The following is a 22,927-nucleotide window of genomic DNA, read 5'->3' as shown; positions in this document are numbered from 1 at the left end:
CAAAAATAAATAATGGAATGCACTGTATAAAGGACTTCACGAGGATGAGAAAGTTTAAATTAGAAACACTAAGAAGCAGGCTAAAATTCCAAGCTAAAAATAACAGTCTACAATAGGAGACATTTTGTTCCAACCACCTATAGTTAGAGCTTAGCCATCCTACAACATGCATGGAGAGCAGAGTAACAAAGAATTTCCCTCAACTTTACTTTAAATTTCAAATCCTTTAGTTTTCATAAGCCACAGATAGTCAGAGCACAGCAGGAATTACTATTTTTTCCAAACTAGGAAAGCGTGGAATATTGTAGTTATTTTATCAACAACTCTGAAACTTTAAACAACTTTAAAACAGCTCCTTTCTCTCCAAAAGGAAACTGTTCATATACCAGACCAGTGTTATTACATGTACACAGTGGATTTCTAGAGCTAAAGAATTAAATTTAAAATATATACCTGTCTTCTAAAGGACAGTCTGAATTTTAAGGCACCAGGATTATGTACTAAAAAAATGACAGGAATAGATGTGCAGTGCCTCAAGATTCCTATCTGCAGAAAGCTAAGCTCTCTGGCCTCAATCCTGCAGAGCTCGAAAGTCCATAAGTAGGTTGTTTTAAAACAGTGCTCATCCCTGAAGTGGGCATTCCCAGGAATACCCCCAAATGTGGGAAACAGCACTTCCCAGAGCTCTCTCCACAGAGGTGAGTCCAGAAACACCAGTACAAGTGCACCAGTGCTTCTGTGAGCTGGGTAGCAACTTCTTGATATTCACAAGCAGAAATGTGGGAAGAAAAGAGAATTGATACTGGGTATGGCCATCTCCCATCCTGTCCTTCACAGTTTAACCATAGAAGAGGAAAAAAAAGGGATAAAAATACCTAGGTAAGAACATCATTCACAGATAATTCTTGTAATTTTGAAAGTATTTCTCTGTAGCTCTGAGCTACAGGATGCCTTCAAGTCTAAACAAGAGCTGCCAGATTTGCAGCCACAAAAAATTACATATTAAATACAGGTTAATTTACTGGAATTGTTTTTTGTTTCAGGACTTTGAGAAAGCAACTGGAAGTTGCTTAATACATTTTTCAGGCTTTTGAGCCTAGAGGAGGTTGTGAAAAAGTAATAAGGGGAGCTTTAAGGACAGAAAAAGTATTTCTGCAGGACGAGATAGAATGGCTTTTAATTACAGTTGTCTCTGCTACAACTCTACTGAAAGTGGAAGCACCTGGAAGGGTACATATACAGCTGTGCAAGTATGGCTTCCATACATATTTAAGTGGTTTTATTCACTCTTTAATAGGACATTTATTAGAAAACATCTAAGATCTGGACAAGAAAAGCAAAGCACAAAACATTAAAACAAAAAAAAAAAAAAAAAAAAAAAAAAAAAGTTGAGGGATTAAAAAAAAAAAAAACCCAAGAACTCTAGTGCAGAGAAAAACACAGGGACTCTAAAGACAAAGAGAGCCTAAATCCCAATTGATATGAAACTGCAGGAGCAAAAGCAGGACAGAAAGGAAAGCAAAATCTGGGTTTCTAAGCTGTGAAGGATAAGTCTGCCAAGACACTGCAGGAAGCCTCAGACTTCCTCTCTGAGGGAGCTCTGAACCTGCAGACCTGGATGTGCACACTCTGTCTTGCTGTGCATCTGCAGGAGAGAGACCCACGCACCTCAGCAGCTCCCTTGGCTGTTATCTCTCAGTTTAGATGAAGTTATTTGTTTGTTTGTCTCTTCTTTAAGCCAAGAGCTGAACAATACTAGAAAAGCCATGGTAATAGCTCAGGAACATGAGGTTTGCCACTTTAAATAGCCTAGAAATGCAAATTGCTTTACAGATCACTTCATGAGGAAATATCACTATTATAAGACAAAAACCTACACTTCTTTACCACCTTTATGCCTGCTTCTAAATTTCAAAACAAGACTAACAATGAATATTAAATACATTAAAAAAAAAAAAAAAAAAAAACCTAATTTATCATAATTGTCCTGATATTCTGCCAACTGCCAAATTAAAACATTAAACCAGTGGCTCTTTACATAGTCTATGTTTGGCACTCCTGCTACCTACCCTTGCCACTGGGCCTGGTGAGTACTAAATACTTCCAAAGATTCAAAGAATAGCTTAACAAACACACAGAGGACAAAACTGTCAAGAATTAGCAAATACAAAAAGGTGCCACCTGCAGCTCAGGGTGTCCCTGAGTAACAAATTGTTCATGGCTAGGATAGTTCAGGAAATTTTCATACATATTTATTAACAGTGCTTTCCTGGATCCTCTTTTGGCCACACAGTAGAGGGGATTGGGTGGATTTTTGGCCTGACCCAGCACATTTGATCTGCTACTAGCAATGACCTTAATCAAGAATGTTTCTTCTACAGTCACTTCCAGGGTAGGAGTAATAACAAAACAAAATACAAAAAAGTAACAAATCATAATATTCCTGACACTGATAGGATTTAGGCTGAGATTTTTGATCCTGAGAACTCAGATTTCCTTGCAAAATGCAGGATATCAGTTCCCACAATTTCCAGGTGCATGACAGACATCCCAGCTGGGGACCTGAGCCTCCTGCAAGAATTCTCTGAGCAACGCCTGAAAGATTATGAAGCCAATATAAAAACCTGTGTTTTCTGAATCGGGGAAGGAAGAACCTTGATTCTTCTTTCTTGTTCATTTGTGGGCTGTGCTGGAAGAGGGGAACAGAACAGTGGCACCTTAGAGCCAGTGAGGCACAGCAGAGGATGCTGCACCACAGAGGCAGGAACTTCCATGCTGTCTTGGAGGCTCCATGGGATGCTCCAGAAGGCTATGGCCTCACAGTGACTTCCAACACCTATTTTTCCTGGCTGACAGAATAGGCAACTCAAAATCCCCCTAAAGGCTGTCATTTGAATTTGTGGCTCATTTTTATATGGACTGGAGCCCCAGTCTGTTTCCTTCTAAAAGCATTTCAGCCAGAATGGAAATTGTACTTTAAGTTTATCACCCCCAAAAATGAAACCTGACGTGTCTGAAATTCAAGTTTAGGCTTCCCAGCACTTATCTATACATACCTGTGTCTGCTTCTAGGAGCTCAGAGTCCTAGACACATTCAGTTCAAACAAAATCTGATTTTTTTTTTTTTGTCTTAATAAAGAAGTTTTTCAAGTTTAGTTTTTGTTTGTTTGGTCTTCTTTTCTTAATTAAGCTGTCATCCTCAAATTCATCAGATTATACTTAGTGTCTGATTTAGCTAAAGCCTTTCTGTGTTCTGACCAGCTGATTGAGGCCAACTATGTAAAGTAGCTTTGATATATTTACTGTCTTCAGGTAATTCATATTCACTTATTAGCCACACCCTTCCTTCACAGTCACATCTTCACAAGGGAATATTTTTAATGAACTGTAAATTCAAGATGAATCCTTCAAGTAGAACTCATAACTGATCCCTACTAGAAAACATGGCACAAGCTTATGCTAATATTTTTAAATTCATGTAGTACCATATACTCTGAAAAACCTTGGCATTTCACCTGAGATGAAGAATCTGAACCATTTACAACATCTGGAACACCAATTTCTTAGAGTGGGATCGCTTTTGAGAGATCAGACAAGTTTACTAACACTTCTGAGCATTTTCTCATGATTAATGAGAACTTTTGCTCAAACAAACTGCAAGAAACTTTATTTCCTTGCTAAAGAGATGATTTTTCCCTAGAGACATAACTATCACACAATAATTCTCTTCCTGTAAAATTGCCATAGGGACAAGGTATTTGTAATTTCAGCAGAAGGACAGTGGCTGGACAATGAGGTTGCCCCTGCACGTGCACCTTTATTTGGCCATGTGTAGTTGTCCCAGAAGTCTTCTCACCAAGAGACGAAAATGCATTTTTTGTTGTCAGGGAAGACAAACATTGTCAGAACTTTTGGTTCTGCACTGACTTCAGTAACATTCAACACTCTGCAAGATGAGGTAATGTTAGAGGAAGCCTCCTCTGTGTGCAAAGTTATCCAACCAGTTCAAAATCCAACTTTTTCTTCTTCCAAAATCATTCTTGATATTGTCCCATGTTATTTGTTTTAGGTTAACTGTGAAGATATTCATGTTCTTGTACAAACTTTGCATCTTAAAAGCCAGATGGCCAAACAGGCAATGCACTTACTCGCTTTTTGTTTCCATCCTCATCAATGCATTCTCTGACTGGGTCTGAAAGAGAAGCAGACATCTTTTAGTCATCCCATTCCCTTATCAAGCCTTTTAAGTGATGGTCACCAAAATACAGATAATACTTAAAAGCTTGATTTAAGCTGTGAGAAGGTTGGGGGTTTTTGTGCTAGAGTATGTGAATCCCTACCTGAAGGCATTTGTCCAAAGAGCACAAGAATAAGTCACAAAAGGCATAAACAATGACTGTGGTCCCGAAATACTCCATGAGCAATAACTGGGCAGTAATTGTACAGCACTTCTTGTACAGCCACAGATCTGCCCAGATGGTGCTTAAAGGATGAGCATGGCTTTGGCTCTGAGGCACAGTCCAGCCTTACTTCAGAACCTTGAAATCCACTGAGACCATTCCTGGGAATTAGCAGGTAATGACAAATTCCACAGCCACATTTATTAAATGTAGGAACATCAGAACAGCATAACTACACAAATAGCTGCAATAAGAACACCCAAATCCAGTTTCCTTACATTTAGTCATGACTGTGACAAGTGGTTTTTTTCACATAATCAGTTAAACAGTCACAGGGTACCCACTGAATTGCAGCTTCTATGTTTGTGTGCTTTCACTACACACCTAAAGATATTTTAGAAGCAATTTCATTTTTGTACTATGGTATGACAAAGTCTCTAGGATATTAAGACACTGACTAACAAATTCTTTGTAGAATACTAGGCTATGCTATCCTATATACACTCTCTGTTCTGTCTTTTCCAGGATAAGTAATGTATTTTTAAATCATTTAGGAACTCTTTAAAACCTTTTTTTAATGGTATTATTTTTGGTACACTTCCATACAAAAGGCAAGACTCCCTCTGCATGAGAAATCCAACTGTATGAGTCTAGAGGGGGAAATCACGCTTTACAGATTGTATAAAATTTATATAAAACAAAACAAACAGAAAGAAATCCAAATAAAAAAAATCCCACCAAAAAATTAGTTTGTCACCCCCTAGCAAAGTCTTCACCATCAGCAAAAGAGAGACCTAAATTCCTCAGATTTTAGGTGTTGAATATGTCTATAGTTCAGGGCTTTTTGAGCTGTTGGAAAAGCTTTCATAAAAAATACAAAGCTTTCACCTCTAGTACTGATAGGTTACAGCACAGATTGCAATAAGAAAATAATTACTGGTTCCAAATTCCTGCTCCCCATCCTCAATCTTGGATCAATGTAATTTACAGCAAGAAAAATCACCTATTTTACAGTGTGAAGAGAGGAAATGCATCTTTAAAAGCTTATTTTAAAAGAAAGAAAATGGCAGCTGTTTAAATCTAGAAAATGGCAGCTGTTGAAATCCAGAAAATGGCACCTGTTTGATGCTCTTGAGAGATTTTAAAACACCAGAAGTGATCCCAGTGCAGGCTGATTTGATATCTCCAAGCTGGACTGTGAACACTCTGCAACTTCCTCACCCTCAGAGGTCCTTGGCTCCACAAAAAAAAAGTCCATTTATTCTAGTGGAGATGTAACTAAGCCCTCATAATGCTGGCAAAAACCTCTGCAATGACTAACACCACAAGGCACTGGCTTGTGGTGAGAATGTGTGGATGTTATTGGGACATAGCAAGGTTCCTTAGAGGAGTGTTGCCCTCTACAAATAAATGAATGCTTGTTTAAAGCATTTTACACTTTTTTTTCCCAGTATCTGTTTCCCTGGGTAAGCAAATTCTTTTTTTTTTTTTTCCCTTCTATTTTGGCTGAATTTTTTGTAGACACACATGTAACAATGTCTGAAAAACACATAACTTGAAATCTTTGCCCACAACATTTCTGAAACATGCCCCATTCATTCATGACACATTCAACTTTTCTTCTGTCCTTCAGTTATTGACTAGTCCTGAGTACTGATTATCAAGATTTTTATCAAGACTGATTTTTATTAAGATGGTAGCTTGAAAGTTCAGGCCTGAGCAGTTCTAAAAACCTTGCTGGAATTGGGCTAACTGGAATAGCAGCTGGATACATATTTAAAAGGCTCAAATTTGGTTTCACACCTAAGTGATGAAGGTGGTCTAGGTCAGTATTTGTGATGGCTGTCAGTGGAACACTCACAACAGAACATCTGATTGCCTTCTAATATCAAGAAAAAACATCCTGGTTTTGCATTTCAGTTTTTGTGTTATGCTCCAGACACAAGGTCATGACTTTCAGACTTACCCATGCACACTTTTTTGATAAATTCATTGTTCAATGTGATCATAGTGGATAAATCTTCAAAATTCTGGAGCTTCATGATTCTGTTAGCAGCAGATGGCCCAGCCAGAGTCCTCAGCTGCCCTTCATCATATCTGTTCCCAACACCAATTGGAAAGAGGGATACTCCTAGGAAAAGAGAAGGAAGTGTTTGAAATAGGCAAGCCACAGGAGAAAATCATTGCTTATGGACATGGAGTGTTCATCCCTGGAAGTATTTAAAGGATGTGGCACTTGGCAGTGCTGGGTCAATGGTTGGACATGATAATCTTAAAGGTCTTGTCCAACCTAAAGATGATATAATTTTTATTTTTTCATTTGCTTCTAAAAAAAAATAGACGTGGGAAAAGTTTTCCTCCAACACTTAATATTCATGTGTTACTTGCATCATTCCCCCTACACTGGCTAAAGGCAACTAAGGGCTGAAATGGTGCTGCTCTAATCACATTCTTAGCTAAGATGAGCTCTATTAGTCCCAAGCATAATAAGATCATTCATGGGCAACAAAACACAGCTGCAGACTTAATGACATCTTCACTCTTTTTAAATGAAAAAAAATAATTTCAATATGCTCTCTTCTTTCTTCAGTTACACAGAAATTGGATTATTTTCAAACCATTTAATTAAAAATAACAGTTGATAGTTGTTATACAGTCCATGCCTTATTCAATAACTCCCAGAGCAACTTTCAAACAAAGTCAAAGTTCTTCAGCTGAACACCTGAGGAACCTGAGGTACTGAAAGAACAGCCAGAAAACTTGAATAATCATCAAGCAGCATAATGATAGAAAAGTATATTCATGTAGATGTCAGTGAAGAATCTGGTCAAAACCTCTAATTATTATTATTATTATCATTATTATTTTTATGATTATGATTATTATTTTTATTTCTTATTATTATTGTTGTTGTTGTAAACCTTTCCAGTTTCACTGCACTGCAACAGTACTGAATTTATATTAGACCACATTTCTGTTATCCCCATCTACCCACAGGATCTCAGAAAATGACATGCTACTAATTTGTGAGTCCTGGGGAAGCTGTCAGCCTTAACTGCAGATTGATTTTGAATTTCCCAGTACCTCAAAGGCATCTTCACAGGGTATGGTTTTGTTCAGGTCTGTTCCTTACCACAATACGCACAGTAACTCCAGAGCTTACACAAACATACCAGTGTCTTAGTTTTCCATCTTTTGTTCTACCTCATTACTTAAAAAGTAACAATTCTACTTATAACTAGTGACAGTGAAATGAGGTTTACTGTTCACTCTTGCAGAAAGGGCAGCAGCCTCCACAGCATCTTGGGAGCTCCCCGACACGATGACAATCGCGACCTTTGATGCACTGGGTCTGCCCCCGTGGGATTCTGACATTGCATTCTGGACCACAAAATCAATGGCATTTCCTAGGAAGAAACGAAGAGAGAAATGAGAGATGTAATAGAAAAGTCACAGGAGGCTATGAAACTAAATTTTATATTGCTTTAGTGTGTTCCACTATTAGGTAATGAAAAATATTCTTAAAGGACTCCTAATGTGTGAATTATTGCAGCTACATGAAAGATCACAGCTATTAAAATTCTTGCAGTATTTATTAAGACATCCAAATACAGGAGGACCATGCTTAACTCCATCTGTAGACCATTCCAGTCTCTGCAGTGACAGGAATATTTTTTCCCTTTCCTTAACCACGATAACAAAGTCACGCTCCTCACCTAAGTAGTTACCTTTCCCAGAAGTATTGCTACCCCTAAAGGATAGAAAGCATTGTGGGGATTATATTCCTGCTTCGAACTGCCGAGCAACACTGACATCCAGTGGCGAGCTGATCCACAGCTCGGCATCATCCTGAGCTGTTCACTCAAGTTGTTCTGACTCTTATAAAAGATCTAGAGTGCTTCTGTAATTTCATCGACTTTCCCTACGCGTGTGAAAAGCCTATCTTGCCCCCACACAACCAGCAACCTCTCTGAAATTTAAACTCTGTGTATTCCATAATACAAATGGGTGATCCTTATTAAAAAAAAAAAAAAAAGTTAAAACAAAAATGCCAAATAAAACTACATCAAACCCCACAAAACTTGCAAAGAAATTCTACCTGAGCTACCAAATCACCAACTGGCTTAAAAGGGAACCTGCTGCTCATTTATTTAACATCTGTGAACGCTCAGGCAAATTTGTTGATAATTTTGACCTCAGCAAGAGAGCACTTTGTTAGTACTCACATTTAGACATGTATTTGCACAAATATTTACACTGGGAATCATGATATGCAGCTTTCTTAAAAGCTCCTTTGGGCTTGGAAGTTATCAGGTCAGGAAGCAGAAATGAAACCGGGTGACTGATGTGACATTCAGGGCAAACAGTGACTGGTGAACAATAAACACTTGAAAGAGTATTTTGTCTGAGTAATCTGGAATAACTGTGTAGCAAAAATAGGTTTCCCTGAGGAATTCACTGTACAATTTATAATAACAAATGCATTTGTAAAACCCTGGAAGTCAGCAGCACAGCCCCAGTACGCCTTAGGACACCTGAACACTTTGTACTTGATGTCTTCTTAACCATGTCACCCACACCTTTTCAGTGATAGAAGCAAAAACCCTTTTCCTAAGCTGCTGCAAGCATGGACAAACTTTAGGAATCTCACTCAGCACAATGATTATGGATAAGGCTTGGAGAGCTGGGATTGTTCACCTTGGAGAAGGCTCCAGGGAGACTTCACTGTAGTCTTACAGTATTTAAAGGGAACTTATAAAAAAGAATGAGAGCAATTTATTATAGTGGTAGGTAGGGATAGGACAAGGGGAAGAGTTTTAAACTGAAAGAGGAGTGATTTAGATTTGATGTGATTAAGAACTTTTTTACTCAGAGGATCCTGAGGCACCAGTGGAACAGGCTGCCCTGGGAAGCTGTGGCTGCCCCATCCCTGGAAGTGTCCAAGACCAGGCTGGATGGGGCTCTGAGCAGCCTGGGAAAGTGGAAGGTGTCCCTGGCCACGGCAGAGGGTTAGAATGAGATGATCTTTGAGCTCTCTTCCAATCCAAACCGTTCAGTGATTCTATACCATGGCAGCAGCAGTTGGATATTCAGTGAAAACCTTGAAATTTTGGATGTTTTTCTGCTTGTAACAAAGCACATTTTAAAACACCATTATTTGTTGGGTGATGGTGATTCCATTTCACAAACTACTGTTCCTGACCACAAAAAAGTAACTAACCTCAGACATTAACTCGTGTCCTACACAGCTTTCCCACAATCCTTTCTACAAATGGTTTTGTGTCTGTCAAGGTAAATGTCAAATACAGAATGGTACATTAGCTAGAAATAACTAAGGATAAAACAAAATACAGCAAATAAATCTCACTATATTCAAAATCCCTGAGATTTCTCTAGGATGGTCACTGTGCCAGAAGATTAACTCATTTCCCTTTGGTCCTACAATTACCAGAAAAAGTATTTAACTTTCAAACATATTTTAGGTTAAACTTTTGCACAGTAAGAGTCACAAATGTTTTTTTATTCATTTGTGGAAAGTGCTTGAAATTTCTTATTTGTTTTCTTTAATGACACTTTGACTTTTGTGTGGTTGGTGTGGTCAGCAGCAGGTCCAGCTCCATTTTTCTTCTTCTCACATTAATTTTAAAAATGCTCAGAAACCCCATACATATTTGCAAACTGAAAAAAAAAATAATCCATTCTTTTTATAATTTCTCATAAAGAAATCAAGTACAATAGAACCAGTGACTATTTCAAAGGCCCCAAAAGCAGTTACTCAATTTAATGCATGGAAAATTGGATTTAGCATAGTAAAAACACTTTGGATTTCTCCCTTTATTTTGAAGCCAGCTCTGAAGTAAAGAGCCAGGTGTCTGAAGACATCATCAAATGAACACTTTAGTCCTGCTAGAGGGATTCAGAAAGTCCCCATCTCAGGATGGAAGCTGTCACTTCTCAGCTCTTTGTCTCTCCATCTCACCACAGAGGGAAAAAACAAATCCCTCAGAGGCCACAATAAAAACTATTCACTGCTAAAATCAACCAACCTCAATATTTTCATACTGAGATACCACAGCACAACAGAAACCTGACATTTTCATATCAATAAAGGAAATATAAGTATTTACACCGAATTAAACAACAGCACGCACAAGGCTTTATTAAGATTGGAAAGAGTTTTCACAACATGGAAATATAAAGACAATCTCAGAATGATTTGGGTTGGAAGGGACCTTAGAGATCATTCAGTTCCAGCTCCCCTGTCATGGGCAGGAATGGATTTCTCTAGCGCAGGTTGTTTTCAGCCATTTTAGCCCTTCCCTCAGCCCACCAAAGGTGCTGAGCCCCCAGCAGCCTCCCAGATCAGTCAGTAGGGTATGACTGCCACTCACTGGGCATGTCCAGAGGAAAAAATGCAAATAAATAAAAAGTGAAAACAAACACCCAATTGAACCATACAGGCTGCTTTAGAAAGGACAGACCAATCCTTCCAAGCACAGAACAGCACCTTCTCCCCATCCTTCAGCGCTCATGTTTGGAATAATCATTAAATAATGACTGGGAATATTTGATGCTGAAATTCTGAGTCAGAAAGGCTTTTTAAGAACCTTTTCCTGGATGACTTGACACCTGATGGATTTCAAAGTTAGATTTGTATTCTGAAGTAACAACTCAGAATGGTTCACACAGAGGTTCCTGCAAGGACTACAAGCTGACTAAATGGACATAAACAAGCTTTAAGGACAAAAGACAATCTGTTGAATAGCGTTGGAGATGTTTAGTAGGAGTCTAGAGGGAATTACACTAGATTCTGCCTTATTGAATAGTTTCATTAATGATTTGGATGGAAGCGTTAAAATGTGTAAAAAGGCATGTTAATCTGAATCACAAATATTGGATTGGGAGCAATCATGGACATCATGGAATTAACTGAATGAGCACAAGGCACCCTAGAAATATTTGAAATATATCCAAGAAATAAAAACGAAGATTGATCCCAGAATTAGCCAATCTGGGACACACAGATATTTAATGTTTTGGTGGATGCCTCAGGGAAAGCAAAAACTTCCTAAGAGAAACATTTGCAATTATTTTCTTTTATTTTGTCGGAAACAAGGAATTAAATGTAAAGCCCCTTGAGGGTCTGTAGAGTTGTGACAGACAGAGGTTCCAATTAGATGGAGCTTCCTTCTGGGAGCTTGTAATTTGTGCCTTAATTGGCCCTAGTGGTTTCTCTAACATTTCTGCAACATCTTGACCAGAAAAAGTACCACAAGAGATCTTAATCTCCCCCAAGTCCTGAAAGCAACATGGGAAAGAAACAAAGTAAGAATGGTTCCTCAGAACCTGAAGTGATACAGAAGCAGGCAACACTGTCTGGATGGTGTAAGTATTCCAGACTGCAAATATGTAATCAAGAACTTGCCTAACCAGGAACAACTCCCCACTGTGATAATCACAGAATGATAAAATCACAGAATGGTTTGATTGGAAGGGACCTTAAAGATCATTTCATTCCAACCCCCCTGCCATGGGCAGGGACACCTCCTACTAGACCAGGTCCATAATCCTGAAGCTGGCTTTTGTATCTTAATTTAGGCTCTTCACTTGGCACCAAATGGGATTTTTCACTGAAAAATAAGATTATTTTAATTTTGAAACAAATCAGCTATTGAAAACTGATCCCACAGTGCTTTAAGTGGTTAGTTCTTGGCACATAAATATTGATATTTTGGCATTAACACACGTTGATTAATGTGTGCTGAACTTTACATGAGCAGCACAAACCTGCCAGTTCAACACCACTTAATGGAACAGGCCCCAAAAACCTCTCCTCTGCAGGTCACAAATCCTGCATTTCTCTTACCACCGAGGGCTTCTGATGAGCCCAGACTCCACCAGAAGCTCATTCAACTCACAGACCTTGTAAGAAATGAACTAGGGATAAAAAGCAAACAAAAAATCCCTTGAAGGGCAGTGAATTAAAACAGCTCAGGGAAGATATCAGTGGTGCCCAAAACTTGCTTCAAAGAGGAGCTGGCACCACCAGTTCAGCAATATTTGTGGGGAACAAGTGAAAGCCTCTTTCAGTGGATGGGAGCCCTCTGATCAGGACAGCTGCTGGCCTTGGGTGACAGATTTTGGAAATTCAATATAGAATGGATCATTTGGGGAGAGATATGAATAAGGAGAAATGCTACGGGGAGGGCTTTGCTTCCAAAACCACAGGGGAGGCTTAGGAGAAAGACATTTGTACCTTCTTAATCCTGACAGCAAAGCTGAATGCTGCTAATCACATATATTAATAATGATGGAAAGTTGGAGGAAGAATATAAATTTAGGATTTTTCTTTTTGGAGGCGGTAAGGAGGGAAATATTTCTTTCCCTAAAGATGCTTTTATACAGCTGAGCCACATAGAACATACTTCCTCCAGGTTTGGAGGCTGAGGGAGGAAAATGTCAGTCTAAATGAGCAACTTTTACTAGGGCTATAAAGAAGCAAAATAATGTTTTTATATAGTGTTAAACAGTATTTACTGTAGGGATTGCTTAATCTGCTCCCTGTGACTCTCCTAAACACCCACAAACGCTGAACAGAGACACATTTACATGATTCTCAGTTGTCATGCACACATCACTTTAGTGTTTAGTTAGTTTCCTTCTTTTTTTTTTTTTTTTGGGTTGTTTCTTATGTGAAGTTGTACACGATTTCATGATGTCTGAATATCCCCAGAGCTGCTTCTTGATAGGTTGCTTGAGCCAAAATTTGCCTCATGCTATTGAATGGCCCCATTGCACAAACATAGGAAAGACTTGTGGTATAAGCTGCTCTTTCTTGTTCTTCTTATGCCCTCACATACTCCGTAGTTTTTCATTATTTCTTATTACTAAAATTTCTCCTAGAGTTTCATTACGGTTAAGTAATGCAGGAAAGGGAATGCTTTCTACAGTAAGTCTTTTGCAGCAGTAGCACAACTGCCCTCTGAACATAGAGCTTTTTGGACCAAAATAGTACGATTTGGATCAACAAAGATGGAATCAAGATTCCACTGAATTTTTCTTCTACCATAGGGCAGCCAGGGCAAATAAGAAGAAACAGCTCTGGTCTGATAGCAATGATATTTTTTGATGAGTAAATTGAGATCAAGCAAAGGCTAGAAAACATTTCCTAAGAAAATGCAGCATCCAGACTGGGCCATCTACACTTGCCAAGCAGCCTCAGCATTCCCAGAGGCCCGAGCACAGACAGAAGGGCCTGAGTGACCATGCACTTCCCAGGAATGCTGTCTCCTGCACAGCCAGCCACATTCACACACATCACAAGGTACAACACAGCACCATATTTTCGTGACTTCATTTGGGAGGAACTACTACTCTATTCCAATTTGGTTCATTATACCACATCCTCACTCGCGGTCTCTGAGTGTTTTCCAATGAGACATAAACAAATCACTAACGAGGATGTCATGCGGCTGCCTCTCCCATTTCATTTCCCAAAGGCCATGTTTGCTCTGTTTATCCTGCAGTTCCATGTGGCTTTCTCTACACATTACATGGAAGGCTTCACAAAACTTATCTATTTGTATGCAACAATTCATCCCACAACGAGCCTATAGAAGTCTCATCAGCCATCTGGTATTTTTATTTCTCCAGGCTGAGAAAGCAATCAGAGCCAATCCTCCTGCGAACTATGGAAGTCAGGTTTTATTTCGCACTTTTTTGTACAAATAACTCTTTATAGTCCAAAGACCACAAGAATCTGTGTATTCCTCAACTCTTACAGGACCCTGATGCTAGCTGGCTGCCAGAGTAAATGTGGTTCCAATCCAGAACAAAATTCTCAGGGTATCTGGTGTAAGATGCTGTAGGAGAATCATTTTTTGCTGAACCCTGCAACTGATATTTGTGTGTGCACCGAGTTTCCACAGACCAGTGGGAAATCTGATGTTTTAGCACGTGAAAAATGAAGTGGACCTGTCCATCTGAAACAGAAGATGGCATTTCACAAGTAACTCTTCAGCTGAGGTGTTGCCTTCGGAAATCCTTGTTCTCTGCTCCCTGGCACCATCCCCAGTCTTGTGCCAGCCCAAGTCCCTGTGGAACCAGCATGGCAACCTGAGTGAGGGACGTGAACCACACAGAATATAACTTGTTTTGCTATTTTTCATCCAGATGGGCTACACAGGCTATGCACAAACATCTGGCAAGGGCAGCTCCTGAAGTCAGCATGAGCAGTTCTTCTCCTAAGTGTCTGATCAACTAACTTTACTTGTTAATTATGCTTTGCCTGCTTGAAAGATAAAGAATGCAAATCCTCAGCATTACTTCAAGGCTTCTTTCCAAAATACATTAAAGACAAACCATAATTTGGGTAACCTATGAATACATCTTAATAGAGAAAATTGAACCATAACAAGAGGTTGAACCTTAACAGGAAATGCCACCACAATGACATAAATTGGTGTTTGTAGCCAGCCTGTATTTAGCATTCCTTGGGGCTTTGTTCATCCCCTTGTTTAAATACCAATATTCACAAAATCACTCACCTAATCTTGTAGGACCTTGCTCCCTTTGTTGAATGGACTGCACCATCTCTACAAGCCTGTCAGTCTCTTGAGGCATGTTCCATGAAATTTCTAGATTATTTTCCCTGGCATACTGGAGAACTGACACATGAATTGAAGAATTGCCTGAAGTAGAAAATAAGCACTTTAGGCAGTGCATGTGAATGTCTTAAAATAAATCTAAAGAAACATTGGCATTGTGATTTACAACTGGACAATGGCTTTCCATCAGAGTGTGAAAAGATCAAAACTGAGCTATTCCCTGATGAAAAAATATGCAAGTGCTGCTGGAAACAGCTGCTTTTCTATCAGCATGCAGTATTTTAGCCCAGATCAGTATCAGTAACTGGAGAATTTTGTTTTATTGATCTCCAATATTATTCCTTTTCCATTTTAAAACTGTAAATGTCCCCTCTTTTTTTTATTATGCACCTTGTTTTGCACAAGCAGTAGATTGATGCTCTATTTGTCAGATGGGCCAAGCTCCCTGGATCATTTCATACCCAATTCCCTCTCTCATACAGCACTGGATGTGCATGGAACAAAATGAATCCAGGGAGCTGGACCTGTGAAGGAGAATGAAGATGAATTCCAAATTATGCTCCTCTCTGACATCCTGATTATACATTATGTAAGAAGTACAAATAAAATTATTAACAGGACATTTATATAGACAGTTAAAAATACCAGATTTGCAAAATTGAACAAGGCAAAATGTTGTTTACAGTGATTTGCTATACTTCTCTTCATGGCCTCCTATTGAAGGTATTCATGTATAGAGCACAATGAGTCTTTATCAGTGCTCTATAAGACCTATATGAACACTACCAATAACAGCAGTTGCCCCATGGAAGTGGTTTAATTCTGGATCAAAAAATACAATTCTGACTAAAAAAAAATGAAATCCATGATTGTTAAATTCTACTGGGAAAACACAGGACAGAGATGAACTTGGTACAACACACACAATGTCTTAAACTGCTCCCTGTGCTACATGATCCCTTCATGTATGTGCAGGATACAATGTGTGCTGCCAGGGGGGCTGCACTGATAATGACAGATAGGGAATGGCCTGACCAGAGAGGTATCCCCTTATCAATACACACTCTGCAAGCACAGTAGCTTAGCGCTCCCAGAAAAAGCATCAGCCATCCCACATGGGTCAAGAAATTAGCATTGAGCAGTCAGTGCTTTGAGGGATTGGACTGAGTAATTTAAAATTAAGAATTGAAAAACCTCCACTGAGAAGCTAGTTTGTCCCCTATATGTAAAAGAATACAAAACATCTGTGTTTGAGCTGAAAGGCAGAGACATACCGGCCACAACACTTTGAATAAATGCCCGCACAAAGCTTTTCATTTCCTCAAATTCCAATGCTCCAATGTTTGAACTTCCATCCAGAAGAAACATGATGTCCATGGGTTTGTTGCACAACTCTGAGGGTGAGAGGGGGAGGGGAAAAAGTGATTTTATATATAATTACCAAAAGTAGCATCTGCTAATGCGGTAGAGGCAGAAAGGCTGGGTCCAGTTGCATTTTGGGAAAACAGAGCAGGATAATGACCATTGAAACAATTAGTGATGTCCCTTTAATGAAAGCCTTGAGGTTCATATTCAGTGGGATATATAGATATTTCAATTCCTGCTCTTCTACCGAGTCTGTTTTACTCTCAGAGGACTAAAACAAAAACCAAACAGCAGATGACAACAACAACAACAAAAAAACCCAAACCAAACCAACAACAAAACAAAAATAAACAAAACCAGAATATGACAGCAAGACACCAAACCAGATAAGGGAACCTTTCAAATTTCAGTGATGCACAGGGTAAACAGAGGAGACTCAACAGAAGAAAGAAGAAATCACACAGAAAATTCATCCAATCTTACCTGTGATTTCAGTCCAAAATTTTGTCCCATGAGTGCAGCATGACTGCAGCACTAATTCAGGTGCCTCTTCAATCAGTCTGTTGTAACTATTCAGGATAATTGGGTCATTAGGCTGACTGATCTTTCTGAGTTCTTGGATATTGGCACCAGGGGTTATGCCTATAGGAATAACATTTATGCTCCTGGGAGGTCGTGTGATGATATCAGTGGAAGGACTGGATGACACCATATATACCAAGTGAGGAACATCTTGCCTGCCTCCATTTACTGATGTAAACGTATGTTTGGAAATATAATCGAGGGCATTGCCAGTGTTGGTAGCCTTCCCTCCCTGGTAGGGTATACTCCTCACTTTCTCGATAATATTTTCCTTTGACTGTATTTCCCTAAAGGAATACTCCAGACTGACAGTCTCTGAATACTGCATGACTGTAACATGAATATCTTCCTGTCCCACGTTCATTCCTGTGACCACCTTCTCAATGAATTTCTTGACTCTATTGAAGTTTTCCTCCCCAACATTGTCAGATCCTTCCACAATAAAAGCAATATCCAGCCTGCTGGGATGGGACTTTTCTTGAAGAGGTTGTGGGGTTGTGAGTCCCAAAGGGGGAAATATGACATTGGACATGGTTGGAGCAGATGTAGCTGGTAACAGAAGACTTTCTTCAGGTCCAAGATCACACAGGTGATCAATCAGGAAATCTCTCTCATCCATTAGCTCCAACACATTGCTCACTAGAAAGGCTCTGCTACCTGGAAACATCTTTGCCATGAATTTGACTTGCTCCACATTGATATGTGGCCCAATCCCCACAGGTATTACTGTGATATCTCTATTCTTCAGAAACCCAAGCATGTCACGGATTTTTTTTTGAGACCTGCTTGCTATAAATATCACTGCAATTTTGGCAGCATTGGTCCTCTCTGCTTTTCCAAACACATGCAACGCAGTGTATTTAAAGACTTCATAGGCAGATGCTTCTTTATCACCTGTGTATTTTATGTTCTGGACAATTCTTCTCATCTGGGAATTTGTTTTGATATCTTTAAGGTTAAGATAGATGGTGGGACCAGCCCTATACACCAGAACTGACACTCGGATTTTTTTCTGGGAAATGTGGAGTCGTTTCATCACGCCAATTATGAAAGTCTTCAGCTGTTCAAAGTCCTCCTCTGAGAGTTTATTGGAGCCATCGATCAGGAAGGCCAAGTCCATCATCTTGCTGCATGAGTATGCACTGGCTGGTAGCTCAATGTCCTCCTCTGGAATAGGTGTTGTTAGAATTAAGCTGTCCTCCATGGGCTTACAGTCCACACAGGTTAAGTTCTTCCCTTCACACAGACTACAAAAATCATCAAATCAGAAAAACATCAAATTTAACTGTAAAAAGCGATGCTTATAACAAGTCATCCACAGGTTATAAAAGAACACCAATACAAAACCAAACATCTCAAAACCACAATGAAACCAAAACATGATGTGAATAATTTTTTCCCCACCCCAGTTCCCCACAACCTCCCATATGGTACTGTGCACCTAAATCTCCTGTGTTCACGGATGTTTGTTTAGATCCAGGAAATGTGACCAACTATGCTGTGTTTGTCAGAAGAAACTCCTTAGAACAGTGTTTGGCAGAAGGGGTAAAATTTGTGTCTGGAAACTGTTTAGGAACCACTGAGTATCAGCAGTACAGCAACCTACATGCCACTGGTGGAGTGAACTGTCTGATCTGGTCTGCTTCACAAGGAACCAAAACATGAGACAAACTGCAGGCAGCGAGCACCATGTAAAATCCTCGAGTAGGAGAGATGTTTTACCTCTGATATGACTCAGAAAACTCTCTGCAGGGGCCAGGTTTACACAGATTTTAACCTTACTGAAATTAACAATCTTTGTTTTACCTCTAAAGTGCTCTACATTCTTCATGGTTTCTTTTCCTGACTTAATTTTAGTTTGTATACAGCTTCAGTGCATGTTCATCCTCCACTGTTTCTTATGTCTCTCTAACCTTCCTATTATTTACCATGATTTCTTCTTCATTACTGTTTCTCATACTAAATGCTTTATTTCAACCCTAGATGTTATCTCTTTTTAATCCTGTGTCTTCCCTCACCATTTCTACTCACCTCCATTAGTACATTTTCCCCTTCCCACCTCAGCTCCCAATTTTCTTTCCCTCCCTTATCTCTGCCTTTTCCACTATTCATCCTTCTGCACCACCATGAGCTTTTTCACCTCTGTCAACCTTCCACTTTTTGTGAACTAATTTACAATTCATCCATCTTTAGCAAGGCTTTAACACTTCTGCCCTTCTAATTCCTGGCTACTTGTTTCTCTTCTTAGAATCACAGAGGGGTTTGGGCTGGAAGAAATCTTTAAAGTGTATCCTATCCAACTCTCCTGCAATGAGCAGGGACATCCTCAACTAGAACATGTTGCTGAGAGCCATGTCCAGCCTGACCTTAAATATTTCCAGGGATGGGACATCCACCACCTCTCTGGGCAACCGGTGCCAGTGTTTTACCAACCCCTTTGTTAACTTCTTCCTTATATCTCATATAAATTGAGCATCCTTCAGCTTAAAACCATCACCCCTTGTTCTGCCCCAATTGGCCCTGCTAAAAATTTTGTACCTATCTTCCTCATAGGCTGAAGCACTGAAAGGTCACATTAAGATCTCCCCAGACCCTTCTCCATCCTGAACAATCCCATCTCTCTCCACCTTTCCTCACAGGAGAGGTGTTCCAGCCCTCTGACCACCTTAACTTCTCAGAGAAAAGAACGTGCCTGCACTCAGGCATGGGGTGGAACAGAACCAGTCCATATATTCTCCTTGTCTTACTGGACAGTCCAAGGAACAGTGTAGGAAAAGGTTACAAAAGAGCAACCACCAAAAAATGCTTGTTTGCACTGCCAGAGAAAACCCAGGATGTACAAACTGCATGAGTCACTACTGGAAGAAGGTGCCATTTTCCAGGAAAATACTTCACTTTACATGTGGCACCTTCCTTCAAAGTCCTCTTAATTGAAGTGTTATGTTCTTTTCAAGCTCATTTTAGTGTCTTCCTAATTGCAGAATGCACAGCTATTTTTGGCATTAACATACAGCAATAGAAGATTTATTATTCTAATCCTAATATGAACAAAAGTCTTCTAGTTTCCAATTTCCTTTGGATGTTTGCTATGAAATTCATTTTTGTGCAATATTTTCTATTGTTTGTACAGATGGTGTAGGCATCTAAATTAGGTGACAGCTATGCAAAAGGATGTTTCCCTAGTGAGGCAAGTTTTCCTAATGTTCTGAAATCTTTTCTGAGCAGCAGCCAGTGTATCAACATTTAAGATAAATTATTATTAAGAATTACAAAAATTAGAGAACAGAGACTCATTTAAGAAGATTCTTTTTTGACCTTTAATGGAATTCAGGGCTCTTCACGTATATTGTTAAAAAATATGTATTTAATTAATCAGCCTAGCAGTCTCATGCCTTGGGTTTATAGCTCAGTTGCACACCAGCCATGGCTAGAGACCAGGAACTCTAAGTTTTTACCTATTCTGAGCTTCTGTGAGGTTCAGAGCACTTGGAGCTACGGTGTTGGCCTGTGCTAATAGCTGCTGCAGTTTTACAACTCAGTTTCCATTAAATCTGATCAATTTACAAGTTGGAAAACTCTCTTTTATTCACGGCATTATATGTCACTAGTGAAAATATCCATCCATGGCCCAGACATTCAGAGAATGACTCATTTTCATAATATGCACAGGGCATTAAACAAAATGCAAGCAGTCTCTGCTGCATTGCAGCAGAAGGCCCTCATGCTGTACAGTGCACAGCACGACATTCCCTGCAATTCATTTAATCCTATTTGGAAATGCCTGTATGCAGGATCAGACCACAAGTTTCACCTGAATATCTCATGGAAATTGGTTTTCCAGTAATGGGACAAAGCTCCAACTGCTAATAATCTCAGCAAGTTCCAGACTGAGTGCACATTCAGACCTTGCACTACACACAGCAAATTTTTAGTTTTGGCAGAAGGAAGGAGTCTGACAGCTTTATTGATGTTGAATCACACATTGCACAAAAAGAAGTGGAACATCTGAAGACAGTAGGGCCACCAACACATGGGAAAAGGCCTTTTTTTGAAAGGCATTTATAGATTTCACTCGCTTCAATTCAGTTGACATCCTATAATCCCTATTGCTGTCATTGAAAAATTTCAGCTCTGGGTTCTCTGTGAAGGGGTAGTACATAAAAGATGGTTTCCAAACTTCTTTTTGAGTGATATATTTAAAGTTACATCCATAAACTTATTCATGAGGATGTACTTCATCCCTGACTCTTCATCCTAGACAAGAGGGATGCTGGTTCCCTGCACAACCCCATCATACCAGGATTGACAGTGCTGTGGATCATCTCTGTTCAAAACTACTCTCCTTCCATGTGGGATCCTGTCACCTCCAACTGTACACACAGGACAGTCTTCTGGACTGACACAATCCAAGGACAGCTCATCAAGGATTTTCCCTGTTTCAAAACAGCAGAACAACGTGAAATGCCAGTTTTCATGAACTGTAAAACTAATAATGAAATTAAAAACAAAACAGTGCTTCTGAGGTGGGGTCAAACCTCCTGAATACTTTGCTTGGTGTTGTGGCCACTGCCAATTTGACACAGAAGTATCTCCTTCCTTCATAATGGCTTTTATTTAGATATTGAAAGCACTTAACCCAGTGTATACTTGCAATAGTCAGCACCACACAGAAGGTAAATATATCTTTAGAACAAAGCATGGAAGATGTCAGGGTATCAGTAACATCGGGGAAAATTGAATTTACCATTTTACATGTATATTATTTATTTCTTCTCCTATCCTCTACCTTGTTCTGATCAGAAATACCAGGGCCCAGAATAGCGACTCAGGATCTTAAAATACCTTATTGCTTCCTTTCTTCTCTTTCTTCTCCCTGTCCCATATTTCCCATATTTTTTCCTTTCCCTTTGCTACAAGGTAGTTGTTGGAATAGTTAAGCTGGAAGCTCATGCTCATGGGAGGATGCCAGCTGGGCACTCTCAGGAGCATCTTGGAGGTAATAAGCAGGTGAATACAATGGGTTTCACTGCTGTAGCTGCTCTAAAGCACAGCATTTTATCAATTTCCATCATAAATTCATATTCTAACCACAGAGTCAACAATCTGTGTTCCCACACAGCCCTTAATCCTCCAGTCTCATCAAGCTGATCCCATCCTCTCTCATCCTTGCTGGCAGGGGTTCATGCTCCTCTTCTAGGCACCACTTCATGCCCTCCATACACCATGCCCATTTCACACACCCAAACCGAGATGCTCAACAACCTCCCTCCTCAGGCAGTAAGGAATTGTGGTGAAAACATATCATTGAACCTGCTAAGAAGAAGAAAACCTGTTTAAATAAATCAAAATATGGACTTACCTGCAGGACAGTGCACATGGCATCCTTCCACACACTGCAGAGGACACTCCAAAGCCTGGGGGTGTTGGCATGTGACAGGACAAGCAGGTCCACAGCTGTTATATCTCCATTCACACTGATAATCTAATTCCTGATTATTCAGATCCTCACAGCTTTGTGCTATGCAGGGACAGAATCAGAGGAAAAAAAAACAGTCAAACCTGATATGCACCATACCACTCAGAACTATGGCACCAAACATTGTACAAAGTGGACCACATATATCTTGAAAAATAAATATTTCCACTTTTAAATAAAGATTATTTTACTACATTATTGTTTGACTACAATTAGGGCAGACCAACTTTTTCACACTTACATATGTTTTTCACGCAATTAAATAATTGTTTTAGACCAGAATTGTTAATAGGAAGCGCAACACAACTCCAAACTGTAAACTTTAATTAATGTACACATATGTCAGAATCTGTGGTATTGATGATTCTGAGATTGCAGAAAGTCTCTTTCTGCCCCACTGCCAAAGAAGCCATAATTCATCTGTGCTGGTTTTCAAGGTTGTTTATTCTTTTTATCTCTAACATGTTCTGCTGCCCTGCCTCAGGTCTGTCCTGCAG

The 22,927-nt window shown here is 39.5% G+C and overlaps 1 protein-coding gene across 1 annotated transcript in view; it reads right to left on the bottom strand.

Moving 5' to 3' along the window:
• The window catches only part of VWF (von Willebrand factor), a 116,774-nt gene that overhangs the window by 34,510 nt on the left and 59,337 nt on the right, over positions 1-22,927 (bottom strand). Inside the window, exons 26-33 of the mRNA XM_021540069.1 lie at positions 22,314-22,472; positions 21,252-21,387; positions 16,856-18,201; positions 16,282-16,401; positions 14,948-15,091; positions 7,664-7,807; positions 6,367-6,531; positions 4,149-4,192 (exon numbers count right to left, since the gene is read on the bottom strand). Of these exons, the coding sequence (XP_021395744.1) occupies positions 4,149-4,192; positions 6,367-6,531; positions 7,664-7,807; positions 14,948-15,091; positions 16,282-16,401; positions 16,856-18,201; positions 21,252-21,387; positions 22,314-22,472 (2,258 nt within the window). The remainder of the gene's footprint in view (positions 1-4,148; positions 4,193-6,366; positions 6,532-7,663; positions 7,808-14,947; positions 15,092-16,281; positions 16,402-16,855; positions 18,202-21,251; positions 21,388-22,313; positions 22,473-22,927) is intronic.

The sequence above is a fragment of the Lonchura striata genome, chromosome 5, assembly GCF_046129695.1.
Source record: "Lonchura striata isolate bLonStr1 chromosome 5, bLonStr1.mat, whole genome shotgun sequence".
In the NCBI taxonomy this organism is placed as follows: Eukaryota; Metazoa; Chordata; class Aves; order Passeriformes; family Estrildidae; genus Lonchura; species Lonchura striata.
Note: the sequence above shows the minus strand (reverse complement) of the source record. Positions and strands in the feature narration are given on the sequence as shown.